The sequence below is a fragment of the Castor canadensis genome, chromosome 6 (assembly GCF_047511655.1).
Source record: "Castor canadensis chromosome 6, mCasCan1.hap1v2, whole genome shotgun sequence".
Lineage (NCBI taxonomy): Eukaryota > Metazoa > Chordata > Mammalia > Rodentia > Castoridae > Castor > Castor canadensis.
The window spans coordinates 98900172-98923796 of NC_133391.1; the positions used below are offsets into that span (position 1 = coordinate 98900172).

Sequence of the window (23625 nt, forward strand, 5' to 3'; positions counted from 1 at the left end):
ATATGTGTGCTTTTAGCCACTACCTCTATTTTAATGGTTTGTCTGATTTAGCTGGAGCTTGACATTTATTCCAAATGCTGCTTTGTGGTAGATCACCTATGAGAAGCCCTAATATTTCTCTAGATCTACTTTCTTTTCTTTTAAATGTATGTTTTAAATTTAATATTTTTTATTTTTATTAGCATAAATTAATTATATAAAAGGGTTTCATTTAGATTTATTTTCAATGTTCTAAATTTTACTAGAAGATAATGGGACTACTATTTTTTTCTATCAGTCACCAGGAGAAAAATGCTTTTAAATGCAGTCTGCAGTCTGTATTCTTTATGAGTGGTATATTTATAGGTGTATCAATATAAACACATATTTATGTATGTACACAAAGACATTTAAAGAGATGCTTAATTTTAGGACTGAAGTTCTGGGAATATTTGTACACACTTTTATGGTCAAATTTTTTTTTAAACTATAATTTTAGTTTTTTAAACACACACAAAAAAATCCTGTTTTAGGGTGAATTGCAGACATCTGCTCTATCAAGTCCCTGGTTGTCGTTGTTTCCCTATTGCTTTGTACACTGTTGGAAATGTAGGCCCCAAAGTGACCAGGTGGAGAGAAGTGATCTGGCCAAGAGATTCTTTATTGCCGGGTGGGAGAGGGAGAGAGCCAAGAGAGAGCCGAGAGAGAGAGAGAGAGAGAGAGAGAGAGAGAGAGAGAGAGAGAGAGAGGCAGGCAGAGAGAGGAGGCAGGACCATGACCCTGGAAAACAGAAGCATAAGTGTGCAGTAAGAACCGAAAACCATCAGCGCCATTATTGCCAACATTCCTCCCTTTTTTGTTTGCTAAGGAAGGGGGGCGTTGTGTTCGCTCTGGCTTCTCCGAGCTGGCAAGGGGCGGCATAAGGGAAGGGAGGGTTAGTTGGCAAACAATGTTGGGGTGCTGAGCCTCATGATGGCGTACACCCAGGCTCCAAAAATGAAGATTTCCTCTTCCCTGAAGTTGATGAAGGTCCCTTGAAAATTTCCTCTTCCCTGAAGTTGATGAAGCTCCCTTGTAGCCATAGGTCGTAAAGAGTCTCAAGCCAATCCTCAGACCTCCGCATGGTGGGTATCAGCCAACTATCCTGGCGTTTTGGAGAGGTTGGTATCCCTGGAGGTGCAACTGGTTAAATTTTTGATCAGCAAGAGCAGACATGTAGTATGACACAAGGGAGGGAGCTTAAGAATAGGAGAGCGAGAACATAGGCATCAGAATGGACATTGGCCAGGAGAACCACTGTGAAATGTTGTTCCCTAGACAATTTCAAGAGTCCTCCAACTACAGAGAGAGAAATGGGTGGCCATACATTATCTAAGACCCAAATAGGAATATTAGGAGGAGCATAAAAAGGTGTCCATTCAGGGTCTACATACCTAGGGATCTAAATTCTGCAAAATCCTATAACTGCCAGGAAAGCTGTAAGCTGTCTTATGGTAGGGGGTTGGGAAATGGAAAATTGGGTTGATGCATTTATGACTCAGGGAGTGAGTCTGACCCTTTAAGGCCACACCTAGGTAGGTGACCTGTGGGAGGCAGGGGCTGTCAGGATTTAAATGTAACACTCTTCCTTTTCTGTTTTAGAAGTAACCTTCAAATCTATTTTGTCAAGCAGAAGACTATGCAGACTGCTTATAGAATACTATAACTTTTCTTTATTTACAAACTTAACATTTATTGTTTTCAAGAATACATTTTAGAGTTAGGAATAAAAAAAAAAAAAACTCTGTTTTGGGCCAGACTTGCTATTTCTAAGACTTCTGTGATTTCATTCATTTTTTTAAAACCTGTTTAGATGCCTACTTTGTGTACAAGATTATGCTAGATTCTGAGACACTATATGAATAAACTGAATATAATCTCTGGCCTCGTGGCGATCCTTTTACATTTGTGATGAATGTGTCTAAAGAACATCAACTATCTTTTAGATTTTTTTTCAACGTATAGCACATGCTTTTTCAGATTTCCTACAGGTATTCCATATTTCTTCCAGAAATGAAAAAGTAATAAATTTTGACTAGATGGAAGGCTTTCTTGTTAAAGTCATTGGTGCTATACACAATAGCACCTTTCAGTTGACTTTCTAAGATCAAAATCCTAGAAAATGGTTTTCAACCAAGTTCTGTTTGTTAGTTTGTTTTGTTTTTGAGAGAATGTCTTACTATGTAGCCAAGTCTGGCCTGGAACTTATGATCTTCCTGCCTCCCACCTTTCACATGCTGAGATTACAGGAGAGTACTACTATGCTCAGCAAATGGTGGTTCTTTTTCCTTTTCTTTTCTTCTTCTTTTTTTTTTTTTTGCAGTGCTAGGGATTGAACCCAGTGTCATACACTGAACTATGTCCCCAGTCCAACACAGGAATTTTTAACTAGAGTGCATGGACCACTCAGGTGGTAGTCTGAAACTCTAGTGTGCAGAAAACTCGCATGGAACACTTGCTTAAGAGGATTATTTCTGTGGTTCGTTGCATAGAGATGCTGATTCATTAGATCTAGAGTCGACCCAGGAATGTGCATTTTTTACTGATACAGGATATCCTGGACCTTACTGCCCTTTAAGAGCTATAGATGGACTTTAGGTGCTTTCAGTTAGCCCTCAACCTGTGACTGCATGGAAATTAATCAATAAGAAAGTCTAGGAGGATTTAGGAGAGTTTCATTAACTTCTCATAGGGGTCTGCAAAAATACCATGGTAGTATCAGGAGCAGCAAGGAGCACCAGTTTACAAGAGAGAGGATACTGGTAATATCAGTCACACAACCAGCAACAAGAACCCTCAGCAAAACGTCAAACAATGGAAGCATAAACTACAAAGCAGATATAAATACTCAAGTCATACAGTGATCAATCCATAGCAGTATTCTCTGAATAATTATTTTTGTGAAAAATCTCAGAAATTACTATATGTGTTGGTAAACTGGTGTTCCTTGGTCAAAAAGTTTGAATAATATTATGTTTTTGGATTTTTGCTTTATTATAGAAGTAAATGATATGCCAATTTGCATTATGAATAACCTTAAGGAACAATTAATATGTGGTATTTCCCCCATTTGTTTGATCATGTAACCCTTTTCAAGTGATTATCAATTTGAGAAATGCCCTTTAACAAAGAAAAAAAACTTTTATGCTGAGTGCAGCATAGAAGCAAGTGCAGGGTAACTTTCATCATTACCATGTCATGTACAAAAACGTAAATTGTTTTCTAAATAGCCTAAATAATAGGAAAGCAGAGGGTTTCATATTGCATTTTAGAAAAAATTTTATTTGTTATATAAAAGAAAAAAGTCCTCAACTATCTAGTTATTATTTACATTCATTGCTAGTTGATAGTAAATTAAAGTCTTGCTCTAAAATGGAAATTTTATTTTTTCCATTATAATACTATTGAGACTTAGGTGAAATTTATATTTCCCAAGTATCAGAGCTCATCACGTAAACAAAGCAACAATCATTACTTCAGATATTTTACAGCCTGACTCTAGACATGTATGTCATAGAAGCAAGACAGTTCCATAATTATTTAAATAAATAACTAAATGAAGAAATAATTCAACGAATGAAGAAATAAAAGCCCCACTAGTTTAGATGGGAAAAGAGGGCTCCTAGGTTGATTGAATCCCCATAAAGTTTTCTAGAGATGAAGTTTTCTGGCTTGGAGGCAAGAAACAAACAGAAATAATATTGAAATAAGAGGGAAAGAGATTAACTTAATGGAGGAAAATATAAAGGGAGTTTCTTCTGGGAGAAATCCTTTCTTAATTTGGTTAGGAGTGAAGAGTCTAAGGGACAGAAAAATGGAGCTAGGAATCATGAGCTGCGGTGTGATGACTAGGACCTTAGTCCTGTGAGATGCTGGGGGGAAAACAAGTCAAATAAGTTTGGGAAATGCTATTCCATCCTTTGTGTTTAATTTTCCTTTAATTGGCCTCTCACAAAATGAATTTATCATGGAATTATTTTTCCCATAAATTAAGAACCCTAACACCCCATGGGAGAACACTGAGCTAATAGTGATAGGAAATAAGGACTACTAATTAATGGTACTCTACCATAATCATTGCTTCTTTGGGACAAAAATGATTAGATTTAGGTCATACATATTATTTTTGTCCTCTATCATTAATAAGTTATAAGGAGTCATTGAATTGAAAAGGATTTGCTTTTCAATATTGTTATGTGTCTGGGATACAAGATCCTTCTAACTCCAGGTCATGAAGGTAAAGCCTCTTCATGTAGAAACTTCAAGTCTTACATAATTTTAAACAAGTAGCACTGAAACTACAGTGTTTTGACTGTTAAAGATTTTTCTTGGAGTGCTTTACTTTTTCTATAAATATTTACAATATTTCCAACTTAGAATCAAGCCAGATAAAGGCTTCCTAATTATGTTTCATTTCTAGTCAAACTATTGCAATTGCATAGTCGTGACTCATAAAGAACTAGGAATAATTTCTAATGTTTCTCTCTCTCTCTCTCTCTCTCTCTCTCTCTCTCTCTCTAACTTTTTTGGCAAAAAATATTACTTATGTTCCCTGACATCCTTATAGAAGAATGCTAGGTATAAATAAGACTAGAGATTTAATGAATGTGGACTGAGGTTAATGTAGAGATAAAACAGTTTTTATAGACAACTGCATATTTTTCTAAGCTTTCTTAATTCTTTAAGAACAGGACTCAATTCCACAACTGAAGCTGGTAGATCTCTTTCTCACAGCTAGCATCCTCAAAGATACCATGACATTTTTGTTCCTCATTGAAAGACTATGTTACAAGAAAATGAATTTGATGCCAATAGCTTAAAATTTCACTGAAGTGGATTAGCTGTTAAAATTGTTGCATTTCTGGAAACTTCCTTCTACATTCACACAATGAAAGTAATGTTTTGTTCACATAGAATAACCAGACCCATATAAAATTTCTGGATAGCACTCTTAATAATTTTTCTCCAGAGATACTTTATATTTATTTTATGTTTATAAATTTTCCAATTTCTAGTCAATCCTCAAGACACTCCTTAAGTACATGTTTTAAGAAGTAGTATTAATAAAGGAAAGATTCCTTAAATCCTTGACAACATTGTCAAAAGTCCCATTAGGTGATGTAAATCTAAAGTGAAAGCAACAGGGTGGGGGAGGGGGGCAGGGTGGAGAAATGACCCAAACAATGTATGCACATGTGAATAAATGAAAAAAAAAATTAAATTAAAAAATAAATAGATAAATAAAGTGAAAGCAAACTGAAATTAAGCATATTTAATAAGTAAACCAGTCTCCATACCTTTAAAAAAAAAGTGTAAGGTTTTCTATCAAAATAAAATCATGTCGTCGCTTGACTAGTAGCATAATTGCAAGAAGAAAGAAAAACAATCTTTAAGTTGTGTTGTTCTCAAGCAGGCAATAAATATCACAATTATTATTGATTTTGAGGCAGGATTTCATGAGTTATTTAGTTTCTAGCCAAATGCCAAATTAATTTGTTACTTTTTAACAACATACACAAGGTTTTGTTTTGAAGAGTTATATCTGTTATCTGCTTTTTTTCTTTTTAAATTTTTATTTTAATTTCAACTTACAAAAAAGCTGCCAGAGTAATATAAAGAAGTTGCAGATTTTGCAAATGTTAATCTTTTACCACAATTTGCATTTGCTCTCTCTGTCTCTCTGTCTCTGTCTCTGCCTAGCTTTCTCTCTCTCTCTCTCTCTCTCTCTCTCTCTCTCTCTCTCTCTCTCTCTCTCTCGCTCTTGCGCTCTCTCTTTCTTTCTCTTCCCATACTCAAAACTATCTGTCCTGAATTGAGAGTAGATTGCTCTCAATTCAATTGAACCCAGGTCCTTGCACAGACTGGGCAAGGACTCTACCACTGAGCTGCACTCCTCAGTCCAACATTTGTTCCTATGTACTTCACTGTGCATTTCCTAAAAACAAGAGCATTCTCCTTCATATCTACACTACACTTATTTAAAGCAAGAAATTAACAACCATGCAGGAATAGCATTGTATTAGACTTTACTCAGATTTCACCAAATTATTCCAATAATGTTCTTGATAATAAAATAAAATATTGATCATGAGGTGCTTTATGTTGTCATATCTTTTTAGATTCCTTTAGACTACCATATTTCCTAGTCTTTTTTTTTTTTCCTGAAATGGCACTTTAGAAAAGAATAAACCATCTGTTTTTCAGAATGTCCTTAATTTGAGTTTGTCTGGTATTTCCTCCTGATTAGATTCAAGCTATGCTAGCCTTAAAAAAATAGAATTATATAAACTGTAATTTTCACTACAAGCAGTATGCCTATTCATAACTTGGAGAATTAATCTAATTATTTGTCATAGTTACATCAATAAAAATATCTATCTCCAACTTACCAGAAGAAAAGTTTCTCCTAGGAGATTTTATATGTGTTTCTTAATGAAACAATACACTTGTTTTAATTATGGAGAATCTTGTTTGTTTGATGATTTATGGAACCACACAGATCATTCTAATATTTATTGATAATAAAAAAAATGTACAGCAGTATTGGTCTTCTCTTTTCACAGTTATTCCTGAAGACCCACAGAAAGGAAGAAACTTTTCTCTTTCCTTAGATGAACTCCAGTTCTTATCACAGCTCATAAAATCCTGTTTGAAACTGGAAAACAAGGTTCAAGAATTGTTTGAAGAAATGTTTTTATCATTTAAGACGCCCAGAAATTCTTCAGGTAATATATCTTTTTGCTTAAATTTGTAAATCTACAATTTATCTCTGATTTTGCTTCATAATACTTGAGTCTATACTTTTACTTGAAGAAATTACATGGTAAAATTCTTTAGATAAACATGCAGTTTGATGCACACCATGGATCACATTTTTATCTTTTAATTAACCAATCAACTGGATAATTGTCTTTAGCTAAAATCACATCAGTGTTTTTCAAGGAACCAGACAGGCCTATGGAAAGAGCAAGCTGACTGGATGTTCTAGTGACTCCTCTTCTGTGACTATCAGCCTGAGGCCTATGGAAAGAGCAAGCTGACTGGATGTTCTAGTGACTCCTCTTCTGTGACTATCAGCCTGGTGATTTTGAACAAAACACTTAGTCTCCTCAGGCCTGAGTCTTCTCATCTTCACATAATCATGAGGATTACATTAATTTTCTCATTGTTTTCTTTTGGAATTAGAATCTTAGATTCTAAAATATGTTATATAGAATTATGAGAATTGAATGATTTAGTGTATATAAGGTACTTAAAGAAATGTGTAGCATATCATAAACAATCAAGAAATGTGAGGGTTTTTTTTTTTTCTGTAGTCTTCTTCAATTTCTTTCTTCAATGGTTTACAGTTTCCCTTGTAGAGGTCTTTCACATCCTTTGTTGAGTTTATTCCTAGGTACTTGGTTTTTTGGGGAGGCTATTATTATTTGCCTGTATTCTTTCTCAGTCTGTTCATTATTGGTATATAGAAAGATTGCTGATTTTTGTTAATTGATTTTGTATACTGCCCCTTTGCTGAAACTGTTTACAGTGTCTAGGAGTTTTTGGTGGAGTTTTTTGGATCTTTTAGTTATCTTTTAGTTATATGATCATATCATCTGACAATAGGGATAATTTGACTACTTCCTTTCCAATTTGTATTCCTTTCATTTCTTCTTCCTGTCTTATTGCTCTGCCTAGGAATTCCAAGACTGCTGAATAAGAATGGAGAACGTGGATCCCATTGTCTTATTCCTGACTTTAGAGGAAATGGTTTAATTTTTTCTCATTTAGTATGATGTTGACTATACACAAATTATATATAGCTTTTATTATGTTGAGGTACATTCCTTCTATTCCTTGTTTCATCAGAGCTTTTATGATGAAAGAATGTTGAATTTTGTCTAAGGCTTTTTCAGCATCTATTGTATTGATCAAGTGGTTTTTGTCTTTGCTTCTATTAATGTGCTGTTTTACATTTAATGATTTGTGTATGTCGAACCATCCCTGCATCCCTGGAATGAAATCAACTTGATCACGGTATATGATGTTTTTGATATGCTGTTGAATTCAGTTTGCCAATATTTTATTAAGGATTTTTGCATTGAAGGTCATTAAAGAGATTGTAATTCTCTTTTTTTGTTGTGTCCTTGTCTGGTTTTGGAATGAGTGTAATACTGGCTTCATAGAATGAGTTTAGCAGTGTTCCATCCCTTTCTAAGGTATGTGAGTTTTTAAAAATAGTAATTATAATTATATAATATGTTGTTCTAAGTTTAGTCTTCACAAAATTCCTTTGCAGAAAACCTGGCCATGTGAGCTGAAATAATGTTTCTAATATTAAAAGTAGAATTCAAAGGTTTAGTGGTTAAGGTTGTTCTCTGTCATCATGCTCAAATTTAACAATGACTTTCATTTTTATCTAAATGGAATGTACAAAGTTCTCTTTTATATGGTGCCACATATCCTTCTAAGAAGAATGACTATATCTGCAAAACAAAGTGAGAGAGGCAATGGGGTTAACAAATAATTTGAAAATTGGGAATTGAAACCCTCAAGCCCAGTTTCTTATTAAAAATTTTATTAGTTCTCTCAATATATTTAGTTCTATATTGCTTTATTTACTTTACCCGGCATAAGTAATGTTAGAAAAGTTATAGGATTGGAGTTTGTTTTATACTAAGCATAGTTCATTGGCTTTCTATGTTTCAGATTAGGTTTATGTAGCACTATTATAAAGTAAATTTAGTAGATCTCTGTGTTAGTCCATTTTCTGTTAATGTAACAAAATGCTTGAGTGTGTGTAATTTGTAAAGGAAAGGGGCTTATTTGGCTCACAGTTTTAGAGGAGAAAGTCCAAAATGTATGGTGCTGGCTCTGGCCAGGGCTCTCCTGAGGGTCATGCCCCCAATGACATCCTACTAGGCTCTGGCTCTTAACATGTCCCACCAGCTGTGTGTTACCATACTGAGGACCAAGCTTCTAATACATGAGCCCTTGTGGGCCATACCCAAACCATAGCAATACATTTTCTAAATTTGGAACTAATTTGAAGGAAAAAAATGGAGGCGGATTATAGATTTCTGAAGCTGACAAAAAAAAATAGGACAGAAAGTATGAATATTAGTTAAAAGGCAGAATGAAAAAGCAGATTTAATTAGGAGATAATTTGAATTCTAATAGGTTTCCTAGATGGAGCTGATGGGTAGTCATAGAGCCCTGAATAGGGCAATGTGACATACTAATTATTGATGACATATTGGTGCTTAAAACAGTTGACATTTGATGTTGGCACTCATCCATCTTGCCTGGCTAACATTATACGTCACTCATCCACCTTTTTAGAAGATCTTTTCTGCAGATCAAGAAACAGAATGAATTCACAAATATCCAGACTCCCCTCCCCCCCTACACACACCCATTTGGAATCATCTTGTTTTGGTACTAGACCAGGCCATTGAGAATTTGTATCAATTCTGAGAACTTTGTTCTTCTTATGGGCAGCATAAATTCAAAATTACAGTTGCATTAGAGAGCTATTAGAAAGATATAAAATTGAAATGGCCAAGGATTAATATGTTGATTTCAGGAAAGAGGAGAAAAAAAGGAAAAGTTCGTTCAACTCCATTAGATTAAGATCAAGCAATGCAGAGAATTGTATATGATGGATATTTGAGAGTAATAGTTACCATTCTTGCATAAAATCAACAAAGCAAATATATAATTATGCCACAATATACTGTCTTATCCCCAGTTTGTCATCATAAAAGCTACATGGCAAATAAAAGCAACTTCAGTATCACATTAATAATAGTGCACAATGCAAACACATTTGCGGATTATCAAACACAGTATGTAGAAGGAATTTTGACCAGCAGGTATAAGAAATGTTTGTGTATTAGAACATCCCCCCTGTGATATATGTATTCTTTGTGGTTGAAGTTCATTTTTTTTATAAGAAAGCCAAGAGTCATTTCATCTGACACAACTTTATGTAAATGGATCTCTGAGAAGAATGATCTTGAGGGAAATTGTCAAGAAAAATCTTAAATGTTTTATTCAGTGTATCCAAGTTAATCAATTCTTATCATCATCTTTATCTTCTTAAATGTGGAAGAAAAGGTTCCTTGAAATGATGATTAAAGAAACCAAATGTATCTTAAGCTAACTATGGAATATTACTGATCATTAATGTTTTGCTTAAAAAATATGGGAAAGAATGAGAAAAAAAAGAGAGTAAATCTTTTGGTTTCCTGTGTTATTTGTTTTGAATGGAGCATATTTTGTTAACTTGGAAAAAGTTGCCTACTATGTCATGTAACCAACAATCTGGTAAATGTAAAGTTTCTTTTTTTCATTATCCAAATGTTTTAAAAATATTCAGGGGCTTCACATCACATAGAGAAAATATAAAGATAATTAACCAGATATTTTACTTTCTATTTTGATATTTACTGTCATATTGTAAACTTAGTCAAATTGGCAGTTCTCATAGTAATTTGGATGTGAGCAAGAGGTTTTGTAGAAATAAAAGATGTATTTTCTGAGAGAGAAAAAGGTATTTAGTAGTTGTATTTCTTGGCTTTTGTTTGGTAGCGATTCGATGGTTTTCTACTTTGATCATTTCAGAAAATAATAGGACGTTACTTGTCATGATGCCTTGCTATATTTGTTTTTATGATATTTTATGGAGTTTTATGGTATTTTATGGGTTTGATTTGTGGGGCATTTCTAATGCTCCGTCAGAATAAAGTTGTTCTTCGGGCAGTTCCTCAATTTTTCCAAAGGTGGCATCTGAGATTTATCTAAACCGGGATTCTTGGCCCTTCTTTTTCTTTAGCCCCAGCAATGACAAAGCGCAATGGCTGCTTCAATTGGATGTAAGAAGAACACTTAGGGTTTGTCTCAGAAGAATCAAAGATTTCAGATCTTCTGAAAGATTGTTTGTACTCTTAGGGGGTCTTAAGAGGGGTCAAATGGCTTCTAAGAGTTCCTTAGCTAGATGGTTAAAGGATTGTATTAGGGAGGCGTATGTAGTTAAGGTAAAGAGGCTCCTAGGGTTTGTAAAGCTCATTACTCTAGGACTTTAGCTGTTTCTTGGGCAGAGAGGTCGAAGGCTTCCACATTGGAAATTTGCAAGGTGGCCACCTGGGTTTCTCTTCATACTTTTTCATGGTATTATCTCTTGGATGTAGTCTCTTCTACAGATTCAGCTTTTGGTGGGAGGTTGCTTGTGAGCCAGAAAAGAACAGTGAAGAAAAGAAAGACATGTAGTTCCCACTTAGAGCTGCCAACAAGGCAAGTTGCTTTGAAGTGCACACAATGGGAACCTATGAAGACCAATTTGGGTGTGAAAGTGGATGTCACAGCAAAGTACTGCCAACCTCCACTCCCTAGGAAAGAAAGCAGCAGTGTGGAAACTAACCAGAAGTGTAAAATGAACTACAGAGAACTCTGTAGGGGAAACTGTTGAGCAGCTACGTTCTTGTGACCCTCTGCATCCTTCTGAGGTTCTTAATCCAGCCGTGCTCTTTGAGAAGCCATTGTTACGCATATGCAGATAGCTATGTTTTGGAGTGGTGAGCCAAAAATGGACAATAATAAGTGTATAGAAATTTCAATTTCAATATATCTTAAAATATGTATAGTAATTCCCTAAATGTTCAAAGGGCTCATAAAATTTTACATTGCCAAATTTGAAATTGACCATTTTGAATTCCTAAGAAAAATAAAAATGCCACACTGAAATAAAGCCACAAAAATATCTTAGCAGTGTGGATCCAGAGTTACTAATCCTACCTGAAAGTGCTCCTTTTTGCTTTTTTTGGAGAAGAATAAGCATTTAAAATATTTTAAATTTTTTTGGGAATCATATTTTAAAGGTTATCATAATTACTTGATGACTTTCTCACTTACTCTAGAATTAGGCACCAGCAAGAAAAATCTTGGAAAGCTTATCTTTTTCTTACTCATCTTGAAAATAGGCAGATGGCTTATATAAACATCTGAGCACATTACATTTAGTGAATAAACATAATGTATTTGGGAGCGAAATGATAAATAAAAGATAATTAACTTTTTTCCTGAGATTTAAACTAAAGCTACACAATGGTGACAGAAACAGATTTGCAAAGACTTTACTTCAAGCTAGTGTAATTCTTTCATGGTAAATATCTTCAAAATTAGCTAGTTTTCTGAGTTATCTGTAGAAAAGTAAAGTGACATTAAGAATCCAGGTCTTAGGTCTGGGAACGTGGCTCAAATGATAGAGCACCTACCTAGCAAGTGCAAGGCCCTGAGTTCAAACCCCAGTGCCATCAGAAAAAAGTTCAAACTTTACCTCTTCATGTCATTAACAACTTGAGATTTATAATATTTCTTTTTTAAAAATTGTTTTTGAATACATACAGATTATAAAACTTTTGAATAGCACAAAAGAAAATATGATAAAATTATGACTTTTCCACATCATTTGCATACTTTCCAGAAGCAACTACTTCCATTTATATTCCTGTATTAAAATAACACAAAATGTCATCATACTATGCAGATGTTCTTTTATGAACAATCTAGAAAGTGCAGAAAAAAGATTTTTCTAACAGCTCAATGTTTCCATTGGTGCATATATTATAACTTAATGAACTATTCATTGATGGACATTTCAAATATTTTCTTCATTTGCTACTACAATGATATGGCAAATTCCCTTGAACTGATTTACATGTGTGCAAGTATATCTTGAGAGTAAATTTCTGAAATGTAATCTTCATGTAAAAAGGTATGGTCACAAAGAAGATGAAAAGCCACAGATAATAATAAAAAAAAAAAAGACTTGCGAAACATACATATGATCAAGTACTTGTATCCAAAATATACAAAGAACTCTTAAAATGCAACAAGAAAACAACCTGATTTAAAAGTATGTAAAATAACTGAACAGATACCTCACCACAGAAGATATACAGATGGCAAATAAGCATATGAAAAGATGTCCAAGATCATACGTCATTAGGAAATGCAAATTGAAGTAAGATTCTATACACCTATTAGAATGGATAAAATCCAAAATGCTAACACCACCAAATTATAGCAAGGATGTAGAGCAAAAGGAACTCTCTTTAATTGCTGTTAGGAATTCAGAATAGTGCAGACTTTTTTGAATACAGGTTAGCAGTATCTTACAGAGCTAAACATAGTCTTACCACATGATCTAGCAATTGCGATCTTAGGTGTTTTAGCCAAATGTATTGAAAGCTTATGTCCATACAAAAACCTGCATATGAATGTTTAGAGCAGCTTTATTCATAATTGCCAAAACTTGGAAGCAGCTAAGATGTTTTTCTGTAATTGAGTGGATAAACAAACTGTGGTATATCAATACAATGGACTATTATCCAGCAATAAAAAGAAAGAAGATTATCAAGTCATGAAAAGACATGGAGGAACCTTAAATGTATATGGCTAAGTCAAAGAAACCAATCTGAAAAGGCTATATACTGTATGATTCCACCAATATGAGAAATATTATGGAAAAGATAAAACTATAGAGACAGTCAAAGATCTACTTGTCAGGAGTGGAGAGAAAGGAAGGAGTGATACCTAGGTGGTGTAGAGGGAGTTTTAGAACAGTGAAACTATTCCATGTGATTCAGCAGTGGTGGGTATATGACATCATGTATTTGTCAAAACCCATAAATCATACCACACAAAGAGTAAATGTTAGTCTAAACTGTGAAATTTAGTTAATAATATTTCAATATTGGCTTGTCAGTTGAAGCAAGTATTTATCATTGCAAGACGTTAACAGTAGAAGAAACTGAGGGCAAGAAGAGTGTATTATCTGATCAACTTTTCTGTAAATCTAAAACGTCTCCAAAAATTAATCTAACAATTTTTAAATGAATATTTTGAGAAGATTGCCATGTCAGTTTGTTTTATCTATTCTGAATGTTAATGGCATTTTTGTTGTGCAGAATTATTTTATGGCTTCTGTTGTTAGTGTCCTGCAAAGCCTTCTCCATATGGCTCTCCCCCCAAAAAAATCCCATATTTATTTTGATAGATGTATAGTTTTTTTCTTTCTTTCTTTCTTTTTTTCCTTTCTTTCCTTCCTTCCTTCCTTCCTTCCTTCCTTCTTTCTTTCTTTCTGGTGTGATAAAGGTTTGAACTCAGGTTCAAGAGCTTGCAAAGCAGGTGCTCTACTGCTTGAACCACACCTCCAGCGTATTCTGCTCTGGATATTTTGGAAATAGAATTTCACAAAGTATTTGCCCAGGCTAGCCTCCTGATCTCAACTTCCAAAGTAGCTAGGATGACAAGCATGAGTGCCTGGCTTCATTTTATTTATTTATTTAAAAATATGTGATTCCTAGTTCAAACCACAGTCCCACCAAAAAAATAAACAAATAAATAAGTGAAAATAAAAATATGTAATGAAGCTCTATTTTAGTTCAATTTTAGAATTAATTCTTATTTATAAACCCATCTTCTTTTAGAAAAAGACTTTATGAAGTACAAACTATAGAAAAGCATTTTAGGTTAAATGTTTTAACGTTGTCTGAATGTAAACACTTCTGTGTTGTGATGTGTCTTGGAAAATAGAACAGAATCCTTAAATTGAAGTCCATGGGCCTCAAGTTCATGAGTGAGGTTTCCAAGAGTTGCTGAAAGCACCCAAAATTGTTTATGTGCATATGTGTGTGGTGTGTGAGCATATGCATTGCCTGCCAGCCAGCCATATTATGTATTTTGTATAGTGTTTAGTCACTCTAAACAAAGTCTAGGAAGTGTTCACAAATCCAAAAATAATTACAAAGTATGGAATTTAAGAAAACTTATCATGGAAATAAACTCTGTCAAATTTCCCCAAAGAGAAGTTGTGTTAGTCAGCTTTGCATCACTGGAACAAAATACAGGAAAGGTTTATTTTGGCTTATAGCTTTAAAGGTGCAATCCATGATCCCTGGCCCCTGTGTGGCACAGTGCATCATGGTAGGGAGTGCATGGTAGGGGAGGCTACTCATCTCATGGCAACCAGGAAGCAGAGAGAGAGAGAGAGGGGAAGGAGCTATGGTTGGAGTATCTCCCTCAAGGGCATGCCCTAGAGACCTAAATTTCTCCCACTAAACCCCATCTCATAAAGGTTCTATCACCTTCCAACAGCTCCACAGGGTGAAGACCAAGCCTTTAATATATGAGGTGTTGAGGGACATTTATCCAAACCAAGGTAGTGCTGTCATTATTTGCCAAATGGAATGTTTACCTATGGTACACTTTACCCATACAAGTGTTGATACTAACTTTAACATTAGAATAAAATATTTTTATTTTTGTAAACCATATTCCTTAGAAATCATTCACAACTAGGTTCATAGAACTATATTTACACAGAAAAGCAACCATCTTCTTGATGATTCTATTGGTCACGCTCCCTACTTATAAAATCAGCAAAAATTTAAAATTTGCTTTGCTCAGGGAATAAGAAGAAACTGATTCTTAAAATTCCTGCTAAATTAGAAAAAAGAAAAGAAATTTTAGATCATAGCATGTACATAATTTATCATCCTATACTAAGTCTAAACAACAAAAATGTAAATTCTGAATTATTCATATTGAATCAATCAAGCTATGATTAATGTAGCCTTAACAGATAAGCAGAAAGGATTCTTTTGGGAGTATTTATTCATTACACTTTTATAGGTCTATTTTCTTCCATGAGAAACAGTTCTTTAATTATAAAAAAACAAAATTGAGGAAATATTTCCATTTTAGGATCTAGTGTCTTTCCCAGAGTACACGTTTTTCAAATTAACCAATGATCTGGTTATTGAGAGTTTTTTTTTTCCTGATATGATGATGTTTATTTATGTATTGTTCTTTGTTTCAAGAAAGGAAGTTTTAATATGCAGAGAAACACCACCAGTTTTTAAATGATTTTTAGAGTTTAACTTTTCTTTGTTTTTATACAAGGTCTCCCTTTGTAGCCCAGACTAGCCTTGAACTCTCTTCCTCATCTACTCCAATGCTGTAATTATAGATGTGTACCACTATGCTGGCTACATTTTAATTTTTAAATGAACAAGAAAATTAATGTGTGTTTTCTAGTTTTAATTTATCCTACATTGTCAATATGAACATGAACTAATGATGAGTTTTATTTTGTAGCTTATATGTGCATATGACTCAAATATCAATATAGATAGTATATAGATTTCATCACATTGTATATGAAAAAGATTATGTACCTTGATCCTGTCGTTGCAGTGGTAGCATACAGTGACTCACTTCCTTACATATTGAAATGTGTGTATGTTTGTGAGTATGTATCTACTGTGCATGGAGATTTTCTACATAACTAATTTTAACCTGAGAATATTAACCGTATCTAGTATGGTTTGTTCTTTTTAAATATATGTTTCTATGTTTGTTTTTTTCTCTATTGCTTAGAAACTTTGGAGAAATCCAATAGAGAAGTTATAATAGAGAAGAAACCTAGACCAAATGAAGCCAGTATTGTTTCAGAGCAATTGTTACCAACAAAGGTAAGTGAGGATTTTTAAAATTCACATTTAATACCGTTATGTGAAGCCATTAAGAATCATAATGTCTGAGTTTTACCCTTTGCTACAAAACAAAACAAAAATTTGGGATTTGAATGCAGGGTCTTGAGTTTGCTAGCCAGACATTCTATCACTTGAGTCATACCTCCAGCCCTTATTTTCCTTTACATCTAGTCTTCAGATAGGGTCTCATGTTTTCTGCCCAGGGCTGGCCTCAAACCACTTTCTTCCCACCTACATCTCCTGCATAGTTGGGATCACAGGTGCATACCACCATGATCCACTTTTTGGTTGAGATGGGGTCCTGATAACTTTTTTTCTGGACTGGCCTTGATCTTCCCAGTCTCTGCTTCCTGAGTAGCTGGAATTGCAGGTGTGAGTAAACATACCTGTTCTAAAAAAATTCTTGATTGAAAACTGACTTATAAGTTTTTGGCAAAAATCAACTAAATGGAATCAATGTTCCCTGTACATTCTGTTTCATGGGAGGAGTAGAGAGATAACAGTTAAAAAAAAATGTCTTGGTAGAGATGAACCAATGTGGGTTATAATACACATATGCATGGAAGCAGCTAGGAATCTCTCTGTATAGCTATTTTTATCTCAAACTAGCAAAACACTATGTTTTTCTTATTTGTTATGTTTTCTCTCCAACAAAATTGGAGAACAAGAGGGGGGAACAGGTTCTGCCTGGAAGCAGGGGGTGGGGTAATGGGGGTTGGCCCAAATAATGTATATACATATAAATAAATGTAAAAATGATAAAATAAAATAAAATAAAAAACTCTTCCTATCCAGAGTCAGAATCTGTACACTGTGAATGTAAAAAGAATGGAGATTAAAAGGGAAAGGCCATACTACTTTGAACAGACCTCTATTTTTGTTTGCCCAGCCTGTGCTTATTTATTCTCAAGATCCATTACTACTCTTTTTCTGCTCTGTTCTGTATTGTAGAGAATTATATCTACCAGGCTCTCTTACTTTATGGAAGTTGGGGAGGTTTGTCCAATTAAAGGTTTTGAGGGAATATTAGAGTGGAGGAGTTGCAGAGAAACCAAGACATTTCTTCCATTCTGGCTCTTTTTTAGGGAGAATCTCTGGCAGTGGCTGTGACCCCTTTATCACTACTGCAAACATATAGCCCTCCATGCGTGATTGCAGTTCTTCCTGGTTTATCTGCTTTGGTAACCCATGATCCAGGCCCCTGTGGCACAGTCTGATTTCTTTTTTATTTAATTTTTATTATATTATTGTTGTACTGGGGGTACATTGTGACATTTACAAAAGTGCTTACAATTTATCTTAGTCAAATTCACCCCACCCTCATTTTCCCCTTATATCCCCTCCCTCCTTCTTAGAACAGTTTCAACAGGACTCATTTTTCCATTTTCATGCATGAATACATATACTTCCACCGTATACAGCCTCCTTCACCCTTTCCTTATATCTTTCCCTCCCACTTGTACCAACCCCCAGACAGGACCTGTTTTACCTTCCTGTCCTTCATTTTTGAAGAGACATTTTTGTTTTTTTTAAAGATAGCTATACATGGTGTTTCATTATGACATTTCCATGTATATATGTATTATATCCCAAATTGGTTCATCCCTCCATTTTTCTTCTTTCTACCTTAGTCCCTTCTTAGGTGTTTTCAACAGGTTTAAAAATTCTATATTCATTCATGTATTGAAAGTGTATCAATCATATTCACCTTCTTTTCTTCTTTCTTTTACCCTCCCCCTCCTAATTGTGCCCTCCCCTTAGTATAACCTGATTTTCATTCTTGTGCTTCATTGTTTAGGTGTCTCTTTGTTGTTCTGTGGAATTTTTGCCTTGGTATTATACCTATACATGCATTGTGCTTAAATTAGTGTAACCTCCCTCCACTGCCCTTCCTTGCCCTTTTCCCCCATCCTGTGTTGACCAGTTTTCAGCGTGTTTCCTTGTGTCTTGTTCCTACACAAATGTGATCTACTTCATTATTATTTGATATCTTTTTTTTCCTTCTTTTCTTCCTCTCTTGGTCTCCTCTACCAGTCCTACTTTTGGGTACGTATTCTGTATATATTTCTATTTATATATAATATTGCTTGTATTTGTGTTGGGCCTAATTCCACATATGAGAGAAAACATGCGGCCTTTGGCTTTCTGAACCTGGCTAGTTTCACTGATGCACAGATGACATGCACATGAATTTCAGGTGCTCAGGGTTCTTGAGCCTGCTCTGAGAATGAAAGCACAGACAGACACTAACAGCAGAGGTCAGAAAGATTTTATTTGTAGAGAATTTATTTGTAGAGATGAGAAGAGAAAGACTGCATATTGGGGAACGCAGGAGGACCAGGAAACTGGTGATCCTGTGGGTCAGGTTGGGGAGTGGATTGTATAGCCTTTTTTGCACTGCCTGAGGGCTGAGATGCCTTTCAGATGCAAACGGGAGTTTCCTAGGGAGGAGAAATGTCTCCTTGACCTCCTGCTGTCTGTCCTTCAAGTCCCCCCTCTCAGTGACCTCCCTAACTGCTATTAGGAATAGGGATGATGAAGTCTATTCAGTAACTGCTTCCTGCTGACAGTGGGTGATGAAGGGACCCGCAGCATCAGGGCTGACCACAAGAGGGGTTGTCAAGGGGACCACAGTAGTAGGTGGATTCTAGGTGAGAAGAAACAAACTTGACAAATAAGTTTAAAATGCAAGGCCCAAACATAAGCAAGAGAATAATGGCAACTATAGGCTCCAGAAAGGGTAGGAACTAAGTCCTGGAGGGGAGCCAGGATTTTATTTGGTGCCATACCTGTATAGAAACCTGAGTTTCAAGAGATTGCTCCCAGAGCCATTTAGCCTGTTGGAGAATGTAATCTGTGATAGAACAATAATGTCGCCATTTTGTGAATTGGTGGCCATTTTATCCTCAGGCCTCACTTGAGAAATGGAGCCCTCTGCCAGGCAGCTCCACCCTTAAACAAAAATTCCTGTGCTCTAAGACAAGCTCCACCCCTACCAGAGACTCCCTCACATGCGCTAACTTGCTTAACCATCCTCTTCTAGAAAAGCCATGCCTAGCCCAGAGTCTGTGCTGCACCATCTTTCCCCAGCCAACCTGGTAGTTTGAGCCTGCCATTAAACCTTGCTCTTGGACGTGAGACTTTTCTCATGAGCTTTCTTTGTGAGCTGCGTTTCTCCTAACATTTTGGTGCCATGACTCAGATTAGGTGAGCTCTTGGCATTGATCTTGCTCTCCCAGACTCCCTCCCCGATCCCACCCTCTCTCTCTCTCCCTCTTTAAACTCCCATTCCATTCCTCTGGGATTAGAGCTGCCTTGCCAGGACCTCTGATCCTAGATGATGCCCTCACTGCTCACAGGGAATTTCTTCCACCCCAGCACTCCTCCAATCACCATCCACCACCAGTCAATCCTCCCTCAAGGTCCTCTCTTGGTGAGTCCTCCTCGCATGCAGAGATGTGATCTCTTTCTTGTTTCCTTGAAATCCTAGTGCTAGGTCTTGGCTTGCTCTCATCCATGGGGACTGGGTCCCCTAGGACTGTGGGCTCCCAGTGATGGAGACATCCCTCCCGTGTGTTCCACCTCTACTCTCTCCTGAGGAACCGATATCTCGGGGATGCCCATCATATTCTCTCCTCAGTTCACGCCTCACCATGGGAGTTGGACCATCCCAAATTCCTTCAGACTCCCCATTGGGGTGTCTCCTGGCCAACCTTGGGCCCCTTTGCCTAATGCCTGATCTTAAGCCCTGAAAGCTCATTTTTCTCTGTAATCAGGCCTGGTTTCAATGCCCATTAGGCAATGTCTCCAAATGGCCACCTAATGGCACTTTTGATCCCAATATTTTAAGGGATTTATATAATTTCTGTGAGCGTGTTGGTAAATGGAAGGAAATACCCTACACCCAATCCTTTTCCTATCTCCACACCAAACCCTCCCTCTGTGTTTCCTGTTCCCCTGCGCAGGTTCTATTAGCCTCTAAACCTACTTCTAAACCAACCAAATTCTCTCCCAAACCTCTTCCTTCCCCATGTAAGCAGACTTCTTGTGCTGCTTGCCCTGCCTGTCTCTTCCTATCTGCCTGAGGGACTTTCCCACCATGATGTCAAGCTAGCCGCTCCTTGCCAACTCTGGCCTCAAGGCGATTCCATCTCTGGAGGAGCCCATGCTCCCTCCCTGTGGGCAGAGACCAAGCCTGGGTTTTATTCAGGTATGCCTCATGCTATGTTGGGGGAGTCCTGATTGATTATGGCATCTGATGACTGCTTCTCTTTTCCCCTGTCTAATGCCCCTTCTGCCTGAAACAATGACTGGCGAGTGGAGGGTTCATGTTGCTGAAAGTGTTCCACTACCAGTCAATGGGAGCAACCTAGAGGCACAGGTGATGGCTAATCCCTCAGGCCTGTGTTATGCCTCCAGGCTCTGCCTTCCCCTCCCTTACCTAAGATGTTGGGACACCTCTTCTGCTTCCTCCATGGTCTTACCTCATGTCCTTTATCTCTGTCTGCCTTCCCCTCCCTGGGTTTACTGGGACCCTGCCTCCCATGAAAAACTTGTAGCATGGTACCTCATAACTTAAGTTATTCCAACTAGTTTGCCAGGCCTCTCAGTCCAAAGCAACTTTAAATCAGCTGCTAGTCACCAGCGAGGCAAAAATGCTTACAAAAAAAACTGTGGCTGCCACACTCATGCCCTAACTCTGCCCCCACAAGGGGAGGAGGGAAAACAAACAGGCACGCTTGCACACAGGGATGCTGGCCCCTGGGCACAGCGGGAACACCTGCCATAGCTAAGAGAATCTATAGAGAGGACCCAACACACATCCTAGACTGCCAGCTGCACATGGAGGTGGCTGTGGCCCACCTCCACTTCCCCTAGAATAAACGCACGCAGGCGTGAGTACACAGAAAAGGGGGAAGAACGACAGGCCACAGGATGGAATCGCTTATCCTGGGCATGGGAGGGGGCAACGGCACTTTGCTAAAGCCCGGTTCCCAGTCCCACCTTATGCCTTGGGCCTGACCAACCCAGCCCTCGTAAGCTAATTGTTATCTCAAGGTTATAGTCCCAGAAATAGCAAAATGGGCATTACTGTGGTTTCTAAACTTCTAATTTACAATATTATATACTTTCGGCCTCAGCATAAGTTTTCCCTCCAAATATTAGCACTAGTTGTCCCTGTGGTACTGTTATTGCCCTGGGATACCCTCTGAATGCCCTTCTCTAACTTTACAGATGATTTATTCCTTTGTTAAAAGAGGCTGCCTGCTGTTAGCTAAAAGGCAGGATCCTAGCATGTTGTTCTCTCTAGATGGGACCTGCCATCTAGAAGCCAGTCTTCTGGCTTGTAGATGTTGGAAGCTTTGTACTGAGGCTTGGCCTCAGTATGCCTTGTGTGACCAAGAGAAGTGGCCTTCACAGGGTTCTTTAAATTACAATACTATACTCCAATTAGACCTTTTCTATAAAAGGGGAAAAAAGTGAGCTGAGGTCCCCTATACAAATTTTCTTTCATCTCTGAGACTACCCAGATTGGCTCCATAATTGCTATTTAGATACTCAAATGCTGACCATTCTTTGTAAGCCACAGGATAAACATGGGAAAGGAGGACCAGAAAAACCCCTTATCAATGACAAGGCCCCCCACCCCTACTGCTCCACCCTCTGCCCTACCTTCTAAGCCACCCTAATATTCAGAACCTCCTAATGGGTGCCTCCCCCTTCAGCAGGTAATAGTAGGAAGAGGGCGAGTCTATGTCCCCTTCCAGCTATCAGATCTAAGGGAAATTTTAAAACATCTGGAGAGTTATACTGATGCCCAGACAAATACATCCATGCCTTTATCTCTGTGATCCAAACCTTTCAATTGACATGAAAGGATATTATGCTTCTACTAGACCAGACTCTTTTCTCATTAGAAAATGAATGGGTTCTGGCCCAGGCCACTCAGGTTGGAAATGATTAACATTTACAATGAGCCCCAATACTAGTGGCATCTAAAAATGAAATGTGCCTATACCTACAGGGCACCAACAGTCCTCTTGACAGATCCACACTAAAAGGGGCTGGTGATATGGCTCAAGCAGTAGAGTGCTGCTTTGCAGACATAAAGTACTGAGTTCAAGTCCCAGTGTAGCCAAAGGAAAAAGAAAAAAATATTTGGGGATGAGGATGTAGCTCAGTGGGAAAGTGTCTGCCCAGTGTGTGCAAGGCCCTGGGTTCAATTCCCCAGCATTGCTAAAAAAAAAAAAAAAAAAAGATAAATGGCATTAATGTCACTTCAGCCATCTCATAGTGAAAGGAAGTAGTTTAACCTAGACCAGATCCCACATTCTTCAAGTGAAGAAACTGAGGCCCAGAATGGTTCTGAGACCTGCTCTCCAGAGTGTCAGGTGTCAATGTGAACTAACAACTTTGCTTTATAACAATGCCCTGAAGAAAATCCCCTTACCTTTCTGTAGCATCTTAAGGACGCTATCAGAAAGCATTCCACAGTGGACCCAGAGTCCCAGGTGAGAGAGGTTCTCCTCAAAGATAAATTTCTAACACAGTCAGCCCCAGATATTTGTAAAAAACTCGAAGTCTGTGGTTGAAGGAGAAAAGTCATTGGATCAACTAATACAGCTAGACATGTCTGTATGTATAGCTATGTATGTTTGTCCATATGTCTGGGACCTTACTAACAGGAGAGAAAAAGATAAGAGACATCATGACCTCATTGCTGCTGTCAGAGAGGGCCCCACCCAACTGGGGCCTGCATCCTGAACTTGCTACCATGGTGGATAGAAGGGGCACTTCCACAGAGAATGCTCAAGGGGGACAGCCCAAGAGACAGCCCCACCCCTAACCAGGACCCTGCCCTCTCTGCAAAGGTAACCACTGGAGGTCTAAGTGCCTGCATCTCCAGATGGAAGGTGAGGTGCCACCTCCTATGGATTGATGGGTCCTGGCCCCCTGTCCATGCTCCACTTCTTGGCATCAATGTTGAGGAGACTTGGGGTAGCCATAATGGCAGAAAAACAAAAGGTCATTTTCCTCCTAGACAGTGGAGCTCATTTCTCTGTCT

At 37.3% G+C, this 23625-nt stretch overlaps 1 protein-coding gene across 12 annotated transcripts in view; it reads left to right on the forward strand.

Annotated features, from left to right (window-relative positions):
* Kiaa0825 (KIAA0825 ortholog) overlaps positions 1-23625 on the forward strand; it is a 420702-nt gene that overhangs the window by 113039 nt on the left and 284038 nt on the right. For all 12 annotated transcript variants that reach the window (XR_012449106.1, XR_012449105.1, XM_074077071.1 and 9 more), the window contains 2 exons: positions 6582-6743; positions 16444-16538. Coding sequence is in view for 10 of the 12 variants with exons in the window: in XM_074077071.1 (XP_073933172.1) it covers positions 6582-6743; positions 16444-16538 (257 nt within the window). In the remaining 2 variants the exon portion in view is untranslated. The remainder of the gene's footprint in view (positions 1-6581; positions 6744-16443; positions 16539-23625) is intronic.